This window comes from Corvus hawaiiensis, chromosome 14 (genome assembly GCF_020740725.1).
Source record: "Corvus hawaiiensis isolate bCorHaw1 chromosome 14, bCorHaw1.pri.cur, whole genome shotgun sequence".
In the NCBI taxonomy this organism is placed as follows: Eukaryota; Metazoa; Chordata; class Aves; order Passeriformes; family Corvidae; genus Corvus; species Corvus hawaiiensis.
In genome coordinates this window covers 14,213,109-14,235,503 of record NC_063226.1, presented here as the reverse complement: position 1 = coordinate 14,235,503, position 22,395 = coordinate 14,213,109, and the positions used below count along the sequence as shown (strand labels likewise).

The following is a 22,395-nucleotide window of genomic DNA, read 5'->3' as shown; positions in this document are numbered from 1 at the left end:
CGTATATGCCTCCTAAGCTTCCTCCTTTGATCCAAGTATGTATGCACCAAAAAGTCTTACATGAAATTAAAATAAAACCTTATTTTAGTAAGGTACATACCCAGAAGAACGTGAGACAAGGAGCCAGGTCAGTTGTAGCAGTTTCTGTCAAATAAGTGATATTTTTTTAATCCACTTTGTACTACTAAAATGAAAGTGTAAAATAATCCAGTGAATGACAGATCATTGTCGCTCACAGAGATTCCCTTTCATGTTTAGACATGGATTTATAAAGCCTTATTATCAGTTAGATGTTTTTGCCAACTTTCATAATATAGCTCAATGTTATATAAATGACTCCCACATCCAAAAATAAGTAATTGGGATATTGCAGGGGTTCATTCGTGTACTAAATGTCATATAAAAACTGGAAAGTTGTTCAAAACTGCCCTTAAAACCTCAGGTATACCAGGATCCTGATGAAAGATATTGATATCCTGAATTCAGCTGGGAAAATGGATAAGATGCGTCTGCTGAATATTCTGATGCAGCTGCGGAAGTGCTGTAACCATCCTTACCTGTTTGATGGTGCTGAGCCAGGCCCTCCTTACACCACTGACACTCATCTCATCACCAACAGTGGTAAAATGTTAGTTCTGGATAAGCTGCTGGCAAAACTCAGAGAGCAGGGTGAGTACTGTTCATGGACAGCAGTAATCTGAATGCTCCTTGTAAGTTAAAGTATCTTTCAAAAATAGCCTTTCCTGCAGCAAATGTATTCATTACTTTCTGTGAGGTTTTTGTGGAAAATGAATTTTCTGTAGATCTTAACACATGAAGAGAGAGAAATTTTATGGAAATGATGAGTAAGACGAAAAATATGGAGAAGTAGAAGGAAAGGAAGAGTAGAGCCTCCCTTCTCCTTTCTGTAAGAAAATTTCTGATGATAGGATTATTTTGTCTGTGCACATCAGTCATCACCCAATTTCCTTGTGATGGCTTGAAGTGTTCTCTTTCTTTGGTTATGTATTTCTCCTGTATAATTTATCAAGTAATATTCTCGAGTAGTCAAATCACTACCAGGAAAGTAACTTGAGAAGAAAGAGTTACTTAAATTAGACATAGTACAGAATATTTCACATAAATTCTCAGTCATACTCTGTAGTAGCTCTGTGATAAGATCAATGTGAAAATATAAAATGAACGTTGGAACATTCTGTGTTCTGTCAGGTTCCAGAGTTCTGCTGTTCAGTCAGATGACTCGCTTGCTGGATATTTTGGAAGACTATTGCATGTGGCGTGGGTATGAGTACTGCAGACTTGATGGGCAGACACCACATGAGGAAAGAGAGGTGGGAAAGCTGTATGCAAACAAGAAATGCCTTTGGTTTACACATTAGATGAATAAGTTATTACTTACATATATGTACGTAGCTGCATCATTGTTTAAAGTAAAGCAGAAATGCTACAGTTTTTAAAAGGCTGCCAAGGGTATGTTTTTCTTAACCAAAGTCCACAGTACATTTCATTTTTTCCTCAGCTAAATGAAAAACACAGTATGTTGTGGAGTCAGTATGGATTTTCTTGCCTGTCCAAACATACAGTTTCTTACTTTGATAAAATTATTTTTTATATGAAAATTGTGTAAATTTAAAATAAATTTAGTTGGAAAGCCACCAACATACTGGAAACTTGTGTGAAAGATCTGATACTTTAGTGACACCTTTTTTTTTCTTTCAGGAAGCAATTGACACATTTAATGCTCCCAACAGCAGTAAATTCATTTTCATGCTGAGTACCAGAGCTGGAGGTCTTGGAATTAATTTGGCAACTGCTGATGTGGTTATTCTCTATGATTCAGATTGGAACCCTCAAGTAGATCTGCAAGCCATGGTGAGCTAGTTCTCTAATACACATTTGTTTGTTTACGTTGTCAGTGTTCTATTTTGTGTAACTGTTTTCAGAACTTGCATTTTTGTTATTTTTCTTTACTTTTTGTATACATAAGACAATACCAAGAAACTAAAGAATTGAATAAAAAGGGCATGACCAGAATTTGTGGAGGAAACTGTAGATTTTTGTCTGTAAATATTTGTCATCATTATTTTCATAATGGCAGATTACTTCTGTCAAAATACTGTATTAATATTGTTAATGGAATTATAGAATTATTCTTAATACTGTCTTTTCAGAAGAGAACAGCAAATGAATAATGGAGGACTGTTTCCAAAATAATAACAAATAATTAGAAGCATGCAGTCTTATAGTCCTCTCATTTGGGAAGTTTATGCTTTTGCTTTTTGTTTGTGCATAAGCATAAAAGCATTTGGTGGTGATGCTGGGGGGAAGAGGGTTACCTTTGGGTTAAACCTACTAAAATATTCTCTGAGTGCTGAATGTAAAAAAAATAGATTCTGTAATTTGTTTCGTGTGGAATAAAACTCATGTGATCCTTCTTGCATGGTTGGGAGGGTGGGTATTTGTTCAGTGGTTTGTAATTTAAAATTTTCTTTTAATGCACTTAAACACATCAAATATTTAATATGAATGGCTTATCCTTTTGATATGCATGCTTATTGCCAATAGTAGACCAACTTCCTGGAAGCTTGTGTGATTTGTGACCTTCAGTAGGGTTTTCAGGAAGAAATCAGTATTATGCAGGAGAATAAAAGATTTAGCAACTTGTATTTAAAGGACAGTCAGAAAATCCTGGTACCTACAGCTTAGAAGGCAGCTGTTTAACTTCTTTTTCTTCAAAAGGACATTTTCCAGAGAGGATAAACAGAAGTTTTGTTACAAATGAGTGTAGTGTGTCAGTCATAAACGTCATTTGCTGGCTTGGGACAAGCACAGTATTGGAGCTGTGGCTCCAGGAACTCTGCAAATGGAATTAATGTGCTCAAGCCAGGGATACAGAAGTTTCAGTACCTGTGTCAAGTGAAAGTATTCATTTGAAAGCAGTACAAGTGTATGCATGTATGTGGTGTTGTACCTCCACTTCCCAACTGTAGTCTGGACAGACATTCAGTTATCTTCGTTTACAATGAGGAAGATGCATTTATTGCTATGGAATGACTCAAACTTTAGAAGTGTAATAGCCAGGTATAAGTGAATATTAGAATACTGGTTTTACAGTGTTCTGTGCTCTTGAATAGTCAAGGGACCAAGAAGTACAATGCTAGTTTGAGGCTGCTGTTTCTGCAAGCTAACTGTCTATTGCTTGTGAGTTCTTGTTGCTGAACACTCATTGATTTATGTTTGTTAGGATCGTGCGCATCGTATTGGTCAAAAGAAACCAGTACGGGTGTTTCGACTTATCACTGATAATACTGTTGAAGAGAGGATTGTAGAAAGAGCTGAAATAAAACTGAGGCTGGACTCTATAGTTATACAACAAGGTATCAACTGCTATATATGTTTGTCTGCAACAGAATTGTTCAGTCCCTTAAAGTGTGGTTAAATAACTGTACAAATGTACAGCGTTAAACAAAGCAGGCCTTGTGTATAATAGCAGTGTACTAAGTCAACCTAATGTGAACAAAGTATTCACTTGTTCAGCTGAATTATTTTTAAATTCTGTTTTCCTGATTAATGTAGACATAGACTTATAGTAGGAGTCTAAATGAAGGAAGTAAACTACAGCTGAATAGATGTTACTTGGTTTTGTGTTATGTTAAAAAGAAAAAAAAGAAACTCAGGTATGTTCCCTGGCAGTTAAAATAATTATATACATATGCTTGCCACCACATAAGAGTTAACTGACAACAAAACACCTTTGTCTATTTTTGTTTAGAAGCTCTTAGAAGAATAGTTTGTCAAAAACGAAGGTACTCAAGCTAAGTTTTTAGGGTTGTTCGTACTTACTAAAGGGTGGGCTACTGAAAGGATGATGGTCAAAATTTTGATAGCATGAGAAGAAATGAGATAGGATAAGTGAAATTTTGGAATAGAAATTCAAATTTTGGGAAAAATAATCAGAAAATTGGGTTGAAATCAGTGAACTGGGTGTTGAAAATATCAAGTACTTCTTAGTGGTCATTACAGAATACTTTGTAATTTTTCATTTTGAGAAAAGATTGTGATCTTAAAAGTTCAGCTAACTTTGTAAGAATAAGATCTTAAATGTAAAACTTGGATTATCTGAATGTGAAACATTTTTGTGTTATGGCTTGAGTCAAAGTTGTTTTTTTTATTTTCCCCAAAGTTCCTGACTTCCATTTATCCTCATCTCGAGTGAAATGTATTTTTTCTGCTTGGTTGTTCTGTTTTTCCTTTCCTGTTCTGTCAGTGAAGTAAAAAAATCCACTGTTTGCATTGTCCTACTAGAACTCCCATATTATAACTTTCAACACATTTCTTGTGATTGTAGGAAGGCTCATAGACCAACAGTCCAACAAACTGGCAAAAGATGAAATGCTGCAGATGATCCGGCACGGAGCCACGCATGTGTTTGCTTCCAAAGACAGTGAGCTGACAGAAGAAGATATAACCACTATTTTAGAAAGAGGTGAAAAGAAGGTTAGAGAACTGTTTCATATGGAATGCAAAATATATATGCACAAAATGGAATGAGATCTGATGATGTAAATCCATTATTACTTTACCATTTGTGCAGATTTTAAATCTTGTGAAAGTTTTGAAGGAGTAGAATTAGTGATTATAATTATATTCAAGGTTCATGCTCTGTGCATCATATCTTAAGCACTGCTTATTTTGTTGTGTTTTAGAAAAATGTAAATTTAATGCCAACAATTCTGGGAGACACAAAATCTTTATGGAACTTCATTAGGGAATAGATGGCTCTGTGAAAAAATGAACTGCCATTTCAGCTCCAGAGAGATGGGCATAAATTTAATTTAAATTTTAAACTTAAATTCTACGGTTGTAGGACTACATCCCAACATAATATATTTAGTTTAATGGGGAGTCTTGAAGTTAAATTGCTGTAAATTGAAAAGGACAATGGGTATCTCCTTTTAGAAGAAAATGTAAATAAAAGTTGAAATCAGAAAAAGATGTTGAGAATGTTGTAGTAATGATGAAAGCTGGTTTTTTTCAGAAAAGATAAAATAGCTTGAGTGAGCCTAAAAGTATCTTCTTCTCTTTTTAGACAGCTGAAATGAATGAACGATTGCAGAAAATGGGAGAGAGCTCCCTACGAAATTTCACTATGGACACAGAGATGAGCTTATACAACTTTGAAGGTGAAGATTACAGAGAAAAACAAAAGGTAATTTTTCATAGTGCTTAAGACTTCAGTTTAGAGGTGCAAGCATAAAAGCCACACTGTAATTGTTATGACTATGAAGGTTGTTCTAGAGAAGTAAGGAGCTATTGAAAAATTCATTTGGCTCTGCCCAAGCATTAATATTCTGAAATTTTGTTAAACTAGCTTTCAGCCCCACTGTTTTTTCATGGTAAAATCTGATAATATTGCTCAGGTGTTACCCCTTTTGCAGCAAAACCACTGTGTTGCATCCTACTGTACTGCTGCAGTCAGTATTATTTTGCTATCGCATAACTGAGGGGAAAATACAGGCCTGACAATGACTTTTAATGTGGATCTTGGACTTGAGTCTGTTTTTGCAGTGAAGGTTTTAGTCACAAGCATTAATTTGAACTGTTTGTACATTGATTTTACCCAATAATAGAAGGATCATCCCTACAAAGAGGTATTACTCAATCCCACAATGTTCCCTCTGCATCTCTGTTTTGTACAAGATCTGTAGTGAAGATATCCTTAAGGTCTTACCTGGAATCAGATATGTGAGTTCTTACTTGTTACCTACAAAATGCCCTTCTAACTCAGGTTTTTTATTGATTTTGAGGAAACATCTAGAAAAATAAATTGTTTGGTGAGAATAAAGTACAGTGTGTAGGTATATACATAAAATTCTTTGTGTTGATAATTTCATTACGAGAAGTGAGTTAAGTGCAGCATAGTATGAAATACACTTTAGTAACTTCAAGGATTTAGTTAAGATTAATTGACTGCTAATGGATTTTTTGTCTGTGTTGTAGCGTTTAGAGAGGTTATTCATTGTGATAGTTAGAGAAGAAGCAATTTATTCATATCACAAGAAATTAGAGAATTCAGAGCCCAAGTCCTCAGCCCTTCCATTGTGTTTTGGTAGATGGAATCATAACCCTACTCAGGTGTCTGAAATACTTAGAATACTGTAAAAAAAATAGGTTCTTGCCACTGCACTGCCTTACTTATTATCTTTTATGTGCTTAAATACTTGTTATAATAAGCTATAATTTCTAGCTTATTTTTGAGCTCTATTGTAGAGTGTCCAAATTATTGAGCACAATCATTAGATTTGCTGTGCAAAAATACATTCCTGTTTTGCAATGCCACATTAGTCATTATTCTTGTGACTTTAGGGAAGCAGACAGTTACTTTAGTAGTTTTTTATTCTGTTCTGTGTTAAGCTGAGCATGATGGAATGGATTGAGCCTCCAAAAAGAGAACGCAAAGCCAATTATGCAGTGGATGCTTATTTCAGAGAAGCCCTACGTGTCAGTGAACCAAAAGTCCCCAAGGTAAGAAGTTGGCAAGTATGGAGTGTTTTTATGTCATTCTTTTGGTCCTTCTTTCCCATGCCGCATCCCCTGCTCTACCCCAATATATTTACAAAGTCATAGGTTGCCACTGCTCTGAATTATGGTAGTTTACTTGCAGAAAAGTTAAGCTTCTATCATGTTGATGTGTCTGTATGTTTTTGAAGGCTCCACGACCTCCAAAACAACCAAATATTCAGGATTTTCAGTTTTTCCCACCACGGTTATTTGAACTTCTGGAAAAAGAAATTCTGTATTACCGTAAGACTATAGGATATAAGGTAATGCATTTTTCTTCTTTTCAAACCAGTGAAATGTATTTGTATTCCTTTTTGTAAATTTGTTGCAACCTTGACTTGTCAACTTACTGTGAAAGAAATGGCTTAAAGCCTCTATTCTTCTGTTTCTGTTCCACTGAGGAGCAGAAAAAGTAATCTGTCATTCTTTCCTTCACTAAAAATTCCATATCTGTGTAGCTTTGTGTTTTGTGGTGTATTCCTAACGATAAAATAGAGTAGGAAAAAGAAAGACAGTTGTGATGCTTCATATGCTCAAAAGAAAATGTGTGACATGTGGTCTAAGGTGAGGAAAATTTGGCTAATAAAAGGTCACCTTCCAGGGTATGATGTTTTTAGTGAAAACTTTTGTATGTCTTATTTAGAAAATACCTTCATATCAACACAAAGTCACTATTCTCTTAAGTAAAATGACATCGATTTTCCTTGGATTTTGCTGGGATATAAAAGGTTTAAAGGTGTGGAGAAGTCTAAATGTATTACTACTACAAAAAGGGAGACAACAGACTTCTCTCTTTTCCTTTTTTTTCCCTTCCTACTGTGCCTTAGCTGAATTTCTCCCTTTTCCCTGCAGACATTACTGGACAAGCGGTGAACAGATTCTGTTTTAATGTTGTGATCCTTACTTGGACCAGAATAGATTGAGTAAACCAAATGGATTCCCTACTTCCAGCCAGACATGTCTGTAACTTGCTTTAAAAAGCCCCAGGTTTCATGACAGTTTACAGCAAGAAAAAATCACCTATAAAATGTGTTGGAGAATATAAAATTGTCATACAAAGCAACAGATAGAAAATTGGTGCTGCCAGACAGTAGAATTAATGTTAGCAAAATGTATTTTTAAGAAAAAGCAGAAGGTATCTTAGAATCTTGTTTGCAGCCAAAAGAATTTCATGGGGATGGCAGATAGAATTAAGTATGTAATTAGTTTAGGGAAAGAATTTATTCAATTAATGCTCCAACAAAGAAGGATGGGAGAATTGCTAATGTTGACAATATGAGTGTAAAAAGAGGTGTTTCAGCCCTGTTATGGAAACCTGTTAGACTGGAAAGGTCGAACATGAATAGTTGTTATCTTAAAAAGTTAGTTTGACTGTTTACTGGTGGTGAAAGTGATAAATAAAATTAAATTTGTTTTGCTTTGAAATGGAAATATGAGTATTGCTCTTTCAATCTGAAGAGAGTTTATTATTAAAACTGAAAACTGCCATAAAGAGTATCAGAAGGTATCCAATAGGCAGAGACCAAGCTTTATGTGTCAGTCTTAATTTAAACCAGTAAAGTCAAGAAGATTTCTTATATATTAAAACCAGCTAAACAGTTCTTATCTTCCACTACCTTTTGCTGCAGAAATATGTAAGGTCTACTAAACCTTTACTGAATACTGGTTTCTGACTTGTTTGCTGTTACGTGCAGTGGAATTGGAATACAGTTGAAAGGTCACAAATACTAAATTGGTCAGTGTGGAGAGGGACAGATCAAATGTTGCTTGTTCTTGTTTACATTGTGTTGTGTGTCTGGTCCTTCCTTTGGCAGCGTGCATGGCTTTATAGTAAACCTGGCAGAACTTAGTGTTTCGCTGTAGTTATAAAACATTCTAAACCACTGAACGATGGAAAGCAGGTCCTTTGCTAGTGAAAGGTGCCACTGAAATCAGTGACCTGTGACAGCTCTGCCTCTCACAATATCCCATGGTCATTATGTGTAGGAGTGGTGGGTTCAGGGCATAACGAACTTAGAACTTAAATCCAGTCCTATTTTTGGGAGGAGAGGTTTAAGCAATGAGATTTGAATCTAGGTAGAACACATTTGGTAACTTGCACAGATCAGTGCTTCTAAAATGCAATCTTTGAAATAACATTGCTGTACTACTGCTTTTTGATTCCCCTGATTTTAGGTCCCCAGGAATCCTGACCTTCCAAATGCAGCTCAGGTACAAAAGGAGGAACAAAAGAAGATAGATGAGTCTATGCCTCTGAATACTGAGGAGAGTGAAGAGAAAGAAAAGCTTCTAACACAGGTAAAATAAAATCAGCTGAAGTATTTCATCATAGGTTTTTGCTAGTGTGGAATATCAGTACTAATAATGGTAAATACACACAGGAAAGCTATGCTGATGTTATTGAAAGAAGAAAGCACACAACATGTAATGATTTTGATTGGTTTTGCTTTGAGGGATCTTTCCTGTCCTTGAACAAGTTTACATCTTGGTCATCTACTGTTTCCTTGAATGTCTTTGAACATTTCTGAGGCAACAACTTGTATAGTAGATGCACTACCCAGCAATACATGCAGAAAGCCAATCAGTGGGTTTCTTGTACATGCATATGGCTTGTGTTTTTTTAAATCAAAAAGGGTTTGAATCAGGACAAGCCTGTGTCAACATACATGGTGTTTATGCAGGTGTCTAAGGCATGTCACATCCACAATTTTGTCCCAGTTGAGTTGTTAGGCATGTTCCTTTTATACTGGGACTGAATCCCTGTCACTGGCTAGTTTCTGGACCTTTTGGCTGGTTACCCTGCTGAGTGGGCTTATTAAAAGCTGATTGTTAAGGAGAAAGGTGTGTCTCAAAGTAACAGGATTTTTTGATTCAGAAAATTTTCTGTAAAAGAATTGAGCCTAGTGTACCTTGGAAGAAAATTGCAAGGTCACAATTTCACTATTAATTTCACATATGTATAGCAGAGGAAATATTTAAGCCAATGTGCTGATATGCATATCAGTACTGCTGTTAATGATTAAAAAGAAATACTTGTATTGTATTGTATATTAGACTCACTCTGAAGATGCTAATTGTGGAGTGAGTTTATTCAGCTGGAGAACTGACAAAGCTCCTTGTAAATACATTTCTGTGATGAAAGAAACTCAATGCACTACAGATTATTGCCCAGGCGTGTGATTGTCTTGTTTGTTCTTGGTGTTTCCTGCTTTCCCTGTCTTTAAATTGTAATGTTTCTTTCTTGGATGATGTTTTTGTGCGTTTCATCTCGCTTGTTCAGTTTTGGATTGATTACCTTGGTGCATAACAAATTCTCTGTTTGACAGTGCTTTAGAGTTTCCATTTGATTGCATCTTTTTGGACTAGAGATGGTTTCTTGACATACTTATACTTTCATCCAGCTGTTTGTCTGGTTCCAGGTTTGTAAACATCTGAAGTAGGAGCTCTTGCTTTAGATACTTGCACTGCTCTAAGAACTTGTGATGACACTTGCATTGCTGCACCCTGTGCTCCTCTGAAGTGTGGTGCTTGTATCCACTGAAGGGCGACTGTCACTGAGCTGGTTTCTTTGGAGAAGTATCACAAAAACTTTAAAAAGAAAGGATAAAAAGCTCTTACTAATGCACGTGAAGTCATGCCCAACAATAACTCTTTAGACTTTTAATGATTCAGTAATAAACCCTGGATAATGCAAGTTTATGGAAATCCTGAAAGACCATTAGCTGCTGTAATTATGTGATGTTGCAGAGGAGCAAATGGTACTTACATAAATCAAAATTTTGGAAAATGTTTCCCTTTGACCTAATAATGCCTTCTTGCTGCTTACAGGGTTTTACAAACTGGAATAAAAGAGATTTTAACCAGTTTATTAAAGCTAATGAGAAATATGGTCGTGATGATATAGACAATATTGCCCGTGAGGTGGAAGGAAAGTCACCTGAGGAGGTCATTGAGTACTCAGGTTTGTGATATTTTAAAATGTATTTATTTCCTAATACCACTGTATTACCATGATTTTTGATACGTGTTCTTTTAAAATTACACGATAGAGAATTTGGATGCATGGAAGAATTTTTTTTTTTTTTTAGAAGAAAAAATTCTGTTAAAAAGGTTGATTTTGCAGCATATAACTTAACACCTACAGCTGCCTTTATCCCTCCTTAGTCAAGATTTAGAATTTGACATAGTTAATTCTCACTGATAACATGGACTTGTGGAATTGTGAAGCTGCCTTATAGTGGCAATGTGATTCTTTATGCTGTGTCTCTGCTATTTTAGCTAGTACACTGTATCTTTCTTTTGTATTTACACAGTGCTTTTTAGATTTCTTCCTCTTGCAGCCTTGGATGTAATTTTACCAAACACCTTCATAAAATAAACTTTGCAATGTTCCTCCTATAGTTGAAAAGGAAGAGCTCCACAAGAGTTCCGTTCAAAGTGTTGAATTTATTTTGGGTTGACTAAAAGATATATCATTGGAGAAACCACAAATGAGTAGCTTTTGTAATAGAGAGACTAAGTATCCTCTGATGTTAGAGATAGCTAGTGAAAACAAAAATATGAATGTGTTTCACTGCTAGACTGGCAGCTCTGTTTCACCACTGTTATGGAAAGCATCCTTAAAAGTATTTTTTTCAGAGTTTTACATGACTACAATTAATTATGTTGAATGTAAATTTTGTTAGAATTTTTACTAAGCCTTTGCTTATAGTTAAGCTTTAAAGATATTGAATAAAGAGTCTGTGCAAGCTTGTTTTTTGGCTAGCATAATAAGCTGGAGAGCATTAGCTCATTGTTCATGATTTAATGGAACCACAGGCTACATTTATTTTTTTTGCCAGAGTATCTTAACTGAGTAAAATAGTAAGAGTAGAGGAAAAGATTATATTTAACAATTTTGTTTTGTGTTTTTAGCCGTTTTCTGGGAACGTTGTAATGAACTACAGGACATTGAGAGGATTATGGCTCAAATTGAACGAGGAGAGGCAAGAATTCAGCGGAGGATCAGTATCAAGAAAGCCCTTGATGCCAAAGTAATGATTCTAGGTTTTTTGTTTACTGCAGCTGACTTCTTCCAAAAAATTTCTTCAGAAAAGTAATAGTTGGGGATGGGAGTTCTGTCTTTTTATGCAGCATAGGTAGCATACCATCTATCAGTGATCTACAGTAATGTGCAATAATTCCTTGATGTAGCACTGTGTGTTTATTAGTCCTTATTTTTGTTTTGCATTCAGATTGCAAGGTACAAAGCACCTTTTCATCAGCTGCGTATTCAGTATGGGACAAACAAAGGGAAAAATTACACGGAAGAAGAAGACAGATTTTTGATCTGTATGTTACACAAGATGGGCTTTGACAAGGAAAACGTGTATGAGGAGCTGAGGCAGTGCGTGCGCAACGCTCCTCAGTTCAGGTTCGACTGGTTTATCAAATCCAGAACTGCAATGGTGAGTACCACTTCCAGGGACTAGGGCATGACATGAAGTGTCTTGTTCCTTTCTTTTAAGCACCACCACATAAAATTTGGGTTTGTGCTGGAACACTGGTGTTCAGGAAACAAGTGCTGAAAGAATAACTTAAGGTTTTTTTATTTTCGTTTCTATTTTTTTTAAAGTAACCTTTTCCTTTAGTACAGCAAAAACATTCCAACTGAAACAAACAGATTAGAAAACCTGCCAAGCTGAAGTCCCATGTCATCCAAAGGGATTAATGCAGAGGTAGACTAGACTTAAAAATATCCTTGTTAATTTTATTGCAAACTGAGTGTTTTACCAAACAATGTCTCTTAAAATATGACTTTTTTAGAATTTTTGGATAATTAAACACTGAAAATATCTGAATAATATACTTGGAGAAAGGAGCAGGTTTTCTAATACAGTATTTAATTTCTAACAGCATGAGGAAAGTTAGTGATTCACATAGAAATTAATCATTGAAGCAACAGGTTGAAAATGCACTTTGCATGGGATAATCCACATTCACAACTACAAGTGCTTAAATTTCTTTATGTATACTTTCCTGAAATTTTTGTTTGTATTTAGGGAATATAATACAAGGTTAATAGCAAGTCTAGACTAGTACTCTGAATGTTAGAGCAGAGCCATTGATTTTTAATTCAGTCATTAAGCAGGAATTGATAACACTAACAGAAGCTTTGGTGGTTGCTGGTATGTGGGTACCAGCATCAGAATATGGGACTCTTGCAGTGATAAAAAGCTGTTGGATCTGTCTCAAAATTTTTGCTCAGCTCTTTCTACTTGTTTGTCTTCATTTCCTGACCTCAGGATTTGCTTATCTGAAAGAATGTTCTTTGAGAGTTCTGGGTACTGTACTAAGAATAAATAAAACATAAGATAAAATATTTAAAATTGTGTTTGAACAGCTGGGTATTTGCTTTTCCCAGTACCACTTATAATTATGCAATACAATTTTTTACTTGATATTTCAGCAGTTAAAGTGCTTCTGGATAGTGCAGCAGTTAGCCCTTAATTAAAAAGAATTACAAGTGTTACTTACTAAAATGTCTGTTTGAAGAAATACTGGATTTCAAAATTACAGCCATAAAGAGAGAAGCCTCCAATATTTAGTACATTAAGAAGTTTCTTTTAAGTTGTCTGTGCAGGAATCCATTTAAATAAATCATAGAAATGGGTACTAGAAATTAAAAATGTAGCTCAGTGTTTAATATTAGTTGATATATAGTTGTCAGGGGTAGAGTTAAATATTCAATTTAAATCTTGCAGATCCTTATGTTCCGTATACTTTTCTTTTTAAAGGGGATAGAAATAATTTGCTGAAGTATAGAAGTATGTTCTGTGGTGTCTTAATGCTGAAACTGACACACTGGGAATATAATGAATCTTTTGGCTTAGATTTTCTCTTAAAATTCTATCCATTAATATTTTTAGTTTTTCTGCTACTACACGGTTGAAAAAGAATATTATAGAAATACAAACTTAAAACAATCTTTCACTTTCAATGTGCATTTAATTTTCTGAAATGTTCTAAATTAGCATGCTCTCTATGGTTTAGTAATATAGCTGATATATTCTAATATCTTGGCATTTGTGGAGGTATTAATTTCTACGGGTCCATTTTGCACTAGTTCAGTGATTTTTTTTGTAAAGAAATGTGCTGGAAAATCGCATAAAATCACATATTATCACATAATAAGAATAATGAATGCAGTATAAACAAATATTTATAGAGGAGTCAATAAATTCTGTGAAAGTGGAGGGGCTTCTTAGAATGCTGAAACTTACATGTGATCATTTAAACTCCTATTAAACAAGATAAGAAGGGCAGCATAATTCTGAAAAGAGTTTAGTAGGCTCTTTGACAAAACTTTGTGTTGTAACCACTAGATGTCTCTTGAATTCCATATAAATAGCTAATTTATCTTCCATCTTATTATTTCTGTTTCTTCTCCTGAAGATTTCTCTTTGAAAAACAAATTCTGCTTCATTTAATTATTTCAAAATCAGATGGTTTATCCAAAATGTAAGTTTTTAAAGATATCACAAGTGCCAAGATTGTAAATTTTTTTTTTCTTTTTAAATTGAGTTCTTTTTTGTTTTGTTTTTTTTTTTTTAAATTTCTGTCCATGCAGGAAGAATGCAAAATATCATGGCAGCAGTGAAGCATGTATCTGTTCTCTGAAGTCATAAATTATGCATATTCTCTTTTACCTTTCTGCAAACATTCTCCAGCATAAGACAAATGACTCCTTAGTAAATACAGGAGTATCGGGGCTGTGGACAGAGCTGAGGGCTGCCTTTGCTCCCAAGTCAGCATCTCTGCCTCCAGCCATGTGGAAGGCAATGGTTCAGTGCTCCCATCTTATTTATTGCAATACAGGTCTTTATAGCTGTGAAGGGGTGAACAAAGTACATCTTCTGTCTTTCCATCCTAAAGAGAAAAGTATCAGACCACACAGAATAAAAACTCATCTCTGAAAGTGCAAAGCATTTTAAATAAATGTATTTTTATAACACTAAAATGGAATGCAGCAGTCCATATTGAAATTTCAGTAGCTCAGTGCAGGATTTATCACTCAGATTCTTTCTCATGGTAGATGTACAAGAAACCTGTGTGCATGTCACATCTTACTGTCAGCTGATTCTGTGATTCTCCAGAGAAAATTGTTCTTGAGTCCATCCTCTGTCCACAGCAGATGCTTTGGAGCAGTAGTCCATCTGGAAGTCTAACCATGAACATGAACACTTTATAAATGTATGTGTTTATGCAAGCATTTGTCCCCAGGAAAAAGTAGGATCTTTCTGAGTGCCTTATGGCAAATGGATCAAGGTTATTTCTTAGTCCTTTCTGATTAGTTGCTTGTCTTGAGTTTAACACAGTCCGGTTTCTCATATGCTAGAAAAAATCCAGCTGATTATTATTATCATGAGGCAGCTTGTCATCACTCTTTACCTCAGCTCCTAAGTCTGAGTGCAATATACACAAATTTAAATGATATAAAATACTTCTGGCATATTGACAAGCATCATTCTATATTGGTCTTCTTTCATCTCTGTTCATCTGTAGTGTGTAGGTTTTTGGGACAGAGGCTCTCTTTTGTTCTATGTTTGGGATTGCAATGTATGTTGGGATGGCTTGAACTCGAGTTTACTCAGACTTGTTGCTTTTTTATCTAAAAATTGTTGTTTGGGTGGAATTTGAGGAAGTTTGTTGGTTAAAGTGAGAGTATTTTAGCTCCAGGACTGTCACATACCAGGGCACAAGCATGGCACCCTAATTCGTGGTTTAACCTTTACTGGAGGGTGTGGGGTTACTGCTACAGGATGTGATAGAAATGACTTACTACCATACCTTGCGAAGCTACAAGCATGACACTGGAACATTTCTGGAAGGGAGTTGTTAAGAAAAATGTCCTGAGGATTTTTTTTGTGTGTGTCTGGTAAAAAGAATTCATGTGGTGGTAGGATTCTCTGTGTCCATTCTGAACTACACAGCTTTTGCCCAAGGCCATGGAGCATCCTTTGTAGAGAAATCTGTGACAACTGTAGAACTTAAAGAATGTGGTTGAGCTTGAGGGTTTGAATGTCTCAAAGATGAGTCACATGCCCGCCTGTGTGAGAAGGTTCAGGATCAGGAAAGCACAGAGGCTGCATCATTTTCTGTCAGGGACCATGGTGGCTGAGGCAGTACCCAGCTTACAGATGCTGAGAAAATAGAGACTAATTTCTGGGCAAAAAGGTCAGCTGTTCACTTCATTGCAAATGGACCCATTGTAGGTTAAGATTTGTGCTACTAGGTGATTCTAGGATAGCCTGTGTTTCAAAAATGGCTTCACTGAGTTTAACAGAGATAAGACATATTTTTGGGGCTTTTTTTTATTCTCAGAAGAAAGCTTTCTGCTTCGAGTTGGAAAGAAAAGCCCATGGAATCATGTTCTCAATAGTACATAGAATATACTGAGTAATGATAATAAAAATAGGCACTGTTAGGTATTTTGTAAGAGATCTTTTAGATGGGGGTACAAGAAACTGTCCATGTCAATTGAGTTCTTTTAAGCAAGCTAACCATTAGTAACTGCAATGCAGATATTTTGAGTTGCATTGCAAATACTTTTTAATGTATAAACAGCCTTGTGGCATTTAGTCCTGATGGCTTTCAGATGGCTTTCAAGTCTTGATGTTAAAGCATTTAGGGCCTACTGTCTCTTGGGTGCTATTTGAGTAAAAATATAGCAGTGAATTCACAATGTAAGACAGGAGAGATTTTTGGCCAATTTGCAGCTCTACAGTGTCTTTTCACAAAAACCCCCAAACCGTAGTCTGTTTGAAAAAAGTATTGCTTAAGATAGCTTTACTTCCTTTTCTCTCTCCTTTAAAGATATATTTGAAGACCTCTTTCCTAAAATCTGGCATACTATGCTGGCAGGCTGTAATTTGCTTCATTAACCAATGAAAGATCACATCAGTCTTTTGGGATGTCCGTTTGGAAGATACAATCCTGAAAAATCCTTGTCAGGAGGACAGTAAATCCTTTTCTGTTTCTAAAAGTTACACTGAGGGAAAGACAGATAATAGTAACTAAGCTAATGATTAGTGTTATTGAATATTTTAGGAAAATGTATATGCTTTGAAATTAAAGAATTTTGAACATACTTATGTAAGCAAGAGAAGTTGTATAATTTACTTAAAAATCTGATGTGTTCTCTTTCCTTAGGAGTTTCAGAGACGCTGCAATACTCTCATATCATTAATAGAAAAAGAAAATATGGAAATTGAGGAAAAAGAAAGAGCTGAAAAGAAGAAAAGAGGAGCAAAAGTTACAGCAGTATGTTTAGCAGCGCTTACTTTGCTTCTAGTGGGGCAGAATTCCATAATATATTTTGTTAGAAAACGTAAAAGATAATGGTAGGCACTGATTGCGTTAGTAGAAACCATGAGTTGAGAAATTAAACTGAAATATTTGTCTATTCGCAGATCTTCTAGATTTTTTGGGGTTGGTATTCCCAGTGCATAGTGTTTTGGGGCTTTTTTTTTTTTGGAAAGCCTTTTGTTTAAGTAGCTGAGGAACACTCATTTTAGAAAGTTCCACTGCCTACTTTCTGCCTACTTACGTACATCACACGTTGCTTCAATTTCTTCTCAGAGTTCTTTTCCTCCCTTACATAATAATTGCTGGAAGAAGAAATGAAAGTGCTGCTTTTATTTTGAAGGGTTGTCATCTTTAGAACAGAATTGTGTATAAGTCAAGGTCCTGATCTTGTCATCCAATTCATGGTATGTGTGGTGCCTGCACCACTGAGACCATGTGATGATTTCAAGGATATAAAAAGGGTAGGAGAATTAAGTGTCTACATCGGCGATTTATGTTTGCCTTTCCATTATATCCTACAAAGGTGAACTGAAATCTAGAATGCATTGGGGTCATACATTCCCTTTGAAATAGTCAATTATGTATTTGAATTTATTGTGAAATTTATACTTATTTTTTCTCTTTAGTCACAGAAGAGAAAAGCAGATTTGGCTGCTGAGAACTCTGGAAAAAAAGATGCTAAGAAAGTGAAGTCGTGAACCTGAAAACCGAATGCTAAATATTAGACTGCCACTTTCTTCACTCCATCTATGTGTATTAATTGCCAACTTCTTTGTATTCATGGTACTCTTCCCCAAGTCCCATGCTTTAATTTTGCAAATTTTGTATACTTTACAACGGCTTTCTTTACCTAAAATGTGTAGCTTTATATCTTATGCATTCCAGTATTTTTGTGTACTGTATTTTGTGAGTTTTATGTCTTTGGCAAAATTCACTCAGTCCTTGGTTTTTTGAAGCTTGTGCTGAGGTTTTTGGCTTTTATATGTTTTATATGCTGCTGCTTTGAAAGAAAACCTAGATTCTATAGCTGTATTACTGTTATTTCATATTTTAAATTTATATGGCTGTTGGAAAATAAACTGACTTAATTATTTGAAGAGAAATATACTTCACCTTTGTTTTCCCTACCTTCTCTCCCTTTTGCATAGCTACATTTAGAGAGAATGTTAAGGTTTGTATAATTGTGCCTTCATCATCAATCAGATTTTTTTCAGAGGAGTACTTAGACAGGATCAGGAGCATGACAAAACAAAATCTAATTAGACTGACATCCTTGTTTGCTCTGTGCATTATGTGGACATTTTTCTCTGAAATGTTCAGAAGGAAACCCAGCAAATACACACTTCTTGTTTTTCTTTATCAGTGATTTCTGCTGGGCTACATGCTTAAACACAGGGTGAGGTGTTCTTCAGAAGGGTGTCTAGATGAAAACTTTTCTATGCCTCATAAAAGGAAGTAGTCAGCTAACAGCTTCTGGTTGTTTAAGTAGCAAACAAAATAATTCACTTTCTGGTTGGTAGGCTGCTCAGCTCTGCTGCCTTGTGCTGAAAGATCTTCGTTGCTCTAATTATCTCTGCTAAAGTTCTTCTTTTACCTTTTACTCAACATGTCAGTCAAAAGCAATGGGGATATGTTATGGAGTGCTCCTTTTTAGTATTTCTATTTTAATGAAGGGACGAAAGTGTTGGATGTATGATTTTTTGACTTTGCAAGAATGGCCTTTATTAAGCAGGTTCACAGTTCCTGCTCACTTCAGAGTCTCTGCCTTTCCTGGATCAGTAGAACAGTGACTGTGACATCTGATGTTTTACTTTAATGTTCTGTCTCTGATCTGGTGTTTAGTACAGACCTTGCTATGGTGAGACATGCCCTCATAATGTCAGGTCTAGATTCATGCAGTGTGCTTTACATGGTACTTCCCTTGAAGACTGCTTGTAAACTTGTAGTGCAGTTTGCTTCCTTCAGTGGATTGAGGTGTTTTGAGATAAAGAAACCTCTTTACTCTTTGTATTTCGTGCTTTGCATTTGCTACCTTCTTCTGTGTTTGTAAAATTCAGGACTTTATAAAATAAAGTTCTTGAGCTCTGCCCGTATTCTTCTATGTCATTTAAAATATACTGGTATGTCTTCGAAGTTTTCTGGGATTAGGGTCCCTAAGTTTGATGAGCAATTTCCAGCTTTTTTGGTAATGTCTGTTTAAGGTTTGGGTCAAAATGGGTGTGATGAATTAGTTGAGCATTTCAAAAGGTAATTATAAAGATTAGATTCTATATTTTGGATTGTAGCTTTTGTCCAGGGACCACGTTAATTATTTCACTGGGCTTATATTTGTAAGACTTGGTATTCATCTGTTGAGCTTCATGTGATGAGTTGAAGGGTACATCTGACAATGATGGGGCACAACTTCCAGGCAGGAGATTGGAGTCAGAGCATGTTTTTAAATGAGTGTGCAACCTAGCGGGGTAGGTGTGCTCAGGAAAGGAGCATGTCTCCTCAGATGATAGCTTTGGTATTGGAGCAATTAACATCCTGCTTTATCCTTGGGAGGAGGACATCCCATGTAATTATGGAAAAAGGCTGTGCAGCTATGTGCAGATATAACCACAAATCGCTGGAGCATTGCTATTAATAGAGAGGAAGATGCCTTATTTACATTTGCTTTTTGGCTCATGTGCCACTCACTAAGTTTATGGCCTGAAATTATAAAAACAAGTTAAAAGAGAAGGGAAATAAAGGCTGAAAGAGCCAATTGAAATGTTTATGGAATTACATGGCTAGGTCTAGAGCTTATTCTATTGCTCCTATTTAGCATTGGATGAGTATTTTCATGTTTTAAGTCTTGAAATAAGTGTATTCTGGTTTTGTTTATTGTAGATTAGCTTTGTTTGACTTGCATGTTTTTGTGTATCCGGTTTCTCTGTGTTGCAAAGTGTATGGAAAGTCTTAAAATGGTAATATCTTAACATGTTCTTTTATGCAGATTTCTTGGTTTGAGTTACCACTTGAATTAATGTTCACTCTTCTCAATGACATGGTACACAAGCCATATAGCAAAAGATCATGCAATTGTTCTTTCAGATATTATCCCCTTGATGAGACAGCTTCTCTGAAGAATGATAGATTCTCCCAGGAACTATCTGCTATCTCTTGCAGTCTGTAGTCCCTAGTTAAACTGAATGTGCTGTTGAACAACAGTCCTTGAGAGCACTTGGATGCTATAAACCAGTTCCTAGCGGATTGAGCCTTCCCATCCATCATGTCCTACAGTGATAACTAAAGAAAATTGCTAACAGCTGCTGGTCAGGATTAAAGTAAAATGGATCTTTCTTTTCCCTTTTTCGTTCTTCCAGTTGCAGATACCCACACAGTGTGTGCCTAGCAGTATCTTAAATTATATGCTGCTGTGACTCAAAATTAGATGACAGAAATGAAAGCATCTTCCTTTTAACTGTTCTTTTCTTAGGTGAGGAGTACTGTTTGTAAGAAATTAGTAAGCACTGAATGTTATGTGATAGGAAACTTCTGAAAAGTCTGGGCCTTCAGGCAATTTTAGAGTTGCCAGAAATGCTGCAAGATATAACATTTTGAAAATTAATTTAGTTCCTTTTCAGTGGACAAGTAAAATTTGCTTGTGTAAACATCAGTCTTGAAGAAAGTCACCTAGCACCTTTGGCTCACCCAGCAGTGCACATAACATCCTGGGAGAGGTCACAGCAATTGTGGTGGTTTTCTTTTCACATTTTCATCATTTCCAACTTACTAGTCCTTTTATTTTTGAGTTATGTTAGTGACGACACCAAAAAAATAATGCTGCTGACCGTCTTCATTGTATTTAATTTCAGTTTGTTATAATGACATAGAGAAGAAATGAACTTTCTTCTTGCTGGTAATACTAGACCATCTTTAGATGATGGTTTGCACAAGTGGTGTTGTTACACTAAAATATTAAGTAAGAATGTTTTTCTTGTAGATTAGCATTGCTTGTTTGATTTAGTGGTAATGCTGGTTATGGTTTAACAAAAAAGCAGCTTCCCTCTTTGAGATGATGAGGAAGGAGTACAGTATACAGAAATTAATCAGACTCTAAGTGCCTGATGGTAATGACAAACTGATTTTTGCTTTTATATATTCTTCATATATATATTTGTAGCTCTGTAGCTATATGAGGAGCATATAAAAGCAAAAATTAGTTTGGCATCAATGGAAGTAACTTTGTTGTGCAGTGCCTGCAGCTCCTGCTGTGCACTGCTGTGTTGCAGGCACTCTGTTCATGTCTCTTGCCCACGTTCAGTAGGGGGATTAAGTACTTTCAGTGATGAGAAATAAATGCCAAAGCATTACAGCTTGAAAAAAGGTGGAATTTTGCGGTCAATACCAGTTTATGTGAATGTAAAATGATGAGGTTGGTGCAGACATTGGCACTTGTGATGCTAGAAGGGATTGATCACCAACTGTAGTTCTGATCTGACTAAGAGATCACTTAATTTTATCTAGTCCATGTACTTAGCTTCAAGCATGTATGTAAATGCGTTTGTGGGTCATTGTTCTAATGTTTGATATGTTCTTTTTCTGAAAGACTTAAAGTTGAGCTTAGTTTGCATATTTTGAAATGTACTGTACTCTTTAATTGCATTTGCATGATATCCATCCTTTTATGAGAGCCTTAATAGGAGTAATATTTGCTGCCTCAAAGGTATGTCGGTGTTGTGTTGTTCAAGATAACTTCTAAAGTTTTCAAACTGAGATTTGTTTCTTAAGTTGTACATATATGAAAATAAAAGTTAATATGAACTTGATGTCTTCTGGTAATTCTGGTACACAGGGGCCTGTTACTTGGATACTTTCAATGTAGTTTAATCTGGTTTTGTTGTTCTTGTGCCTCCCGTAACCTTCAGGCCATGGTGGCTGAACGTAAAGGGGTGTGTGTGGCTGTTCCACATCTGCTTTCAAATTATAGTTTCTTGTAATCTAAAACTGTACTAGTAGTGCCTATGCTTTTTTGACAGCCTTGCCTGTGTTGTCTCTTAGTACACTGTCACACAATGTATATTGATTCTTTATTAAAGTATATTGCTGGTTCCCTTTTATTTCATACCTCTGGTGTGTTACTAAAATGAAATACTTTGGCGCTTAAGTCCAGCTGACACAGTGGTAAGAACCATGAAAATTTTTGTTGCACTTGTTGATCTCTAGTAGACTTGCTAGATACTGTGCTTGGAGAGGTGCATGCCCTCCATGAATGCTCATTTTCCTACCTTTTTTTTTCCTCAGGATGACCTAAAAAAAAGGACAGACTGGAGGACCAGATTTTCTGGTGTTGGCTGGCAGCAATTCTGTCTGCTCCACACTGAACTTTTTATAGACCTTGTTCTTTTTCAGGTGAGGCACGCAGACCAGGATGAAGGAGCTGGGAATAGATGTGTAGTTCCACCTTACCTTGTCTTCAGTAGCAGCCAAAAAAGTTTTTGGGTTCACTACAAGAGCTAT

General features: G+C 35.8%; 1 protein-coding gene across 1 annotated transcript in view; it reads left to right on the top strand.

Annotated features, from left to right (window-relative positions):
- SMARCA1 (SWI/SNF related, matrix associated, actin dependent regulator of chromatin, subfamily a, member 1) overlaps positions 1–21,995 on the top strand; it is a 35,925-nt gene extending 13,930 nt beyond the window's left edge. Inside the window, exons 11-24 of the mRNA XM_048318730.1 lie at positions 443–669; positions 1,210–1,331; positions 1,720–1,872; positions 3,245–3,377; positions 4,349–4,497; positions 5,090–5,209; positions 6,415–6,525; positions 6,711–6,824; positions 8,737–8,859; positions 10,390–10,522; positions 11,476–11,594; positions 11,796–12,008; positions 16,753–16,863; positions 17,535–21,995. Of these exons, the coding sequence (XP_048174687.1) occupies positions 443–669; positions 1,210–1,331; positions 1,720–1,872; positions 3,245–3,377; positions 4,349–4,497; positions 5,090–5,209; positions 6,415–6,525; positions 6,711–6,824; positions 8,737–8,859; positions 10,390–10,522; positions 11,476–11,594; positions 11,796–12,008; positions 16,753–16,863; positions 17,535–17,606 (1,900 nt within the window). The 3' untranslated portion in view covers positions 17,607–21,995. The remainder of the gene's footprint in view (positions 1–442; positions 670–1,209; positions 1,332–1,719; positions 1,873–3,244; positions 3,378–4,348; positions 4,498–5,089; positions 5,210–6,414; positions 6,526–6,710; positions 6,825–8,736; positions 8,860–10,389; positions 10,523–11,475; positions 11,595–11,795; positions 12,009–16,752; positions 16,864–17,534) is intronic.
- Positions 21,996–22,395: the final 400 nt, after the last annotated feature.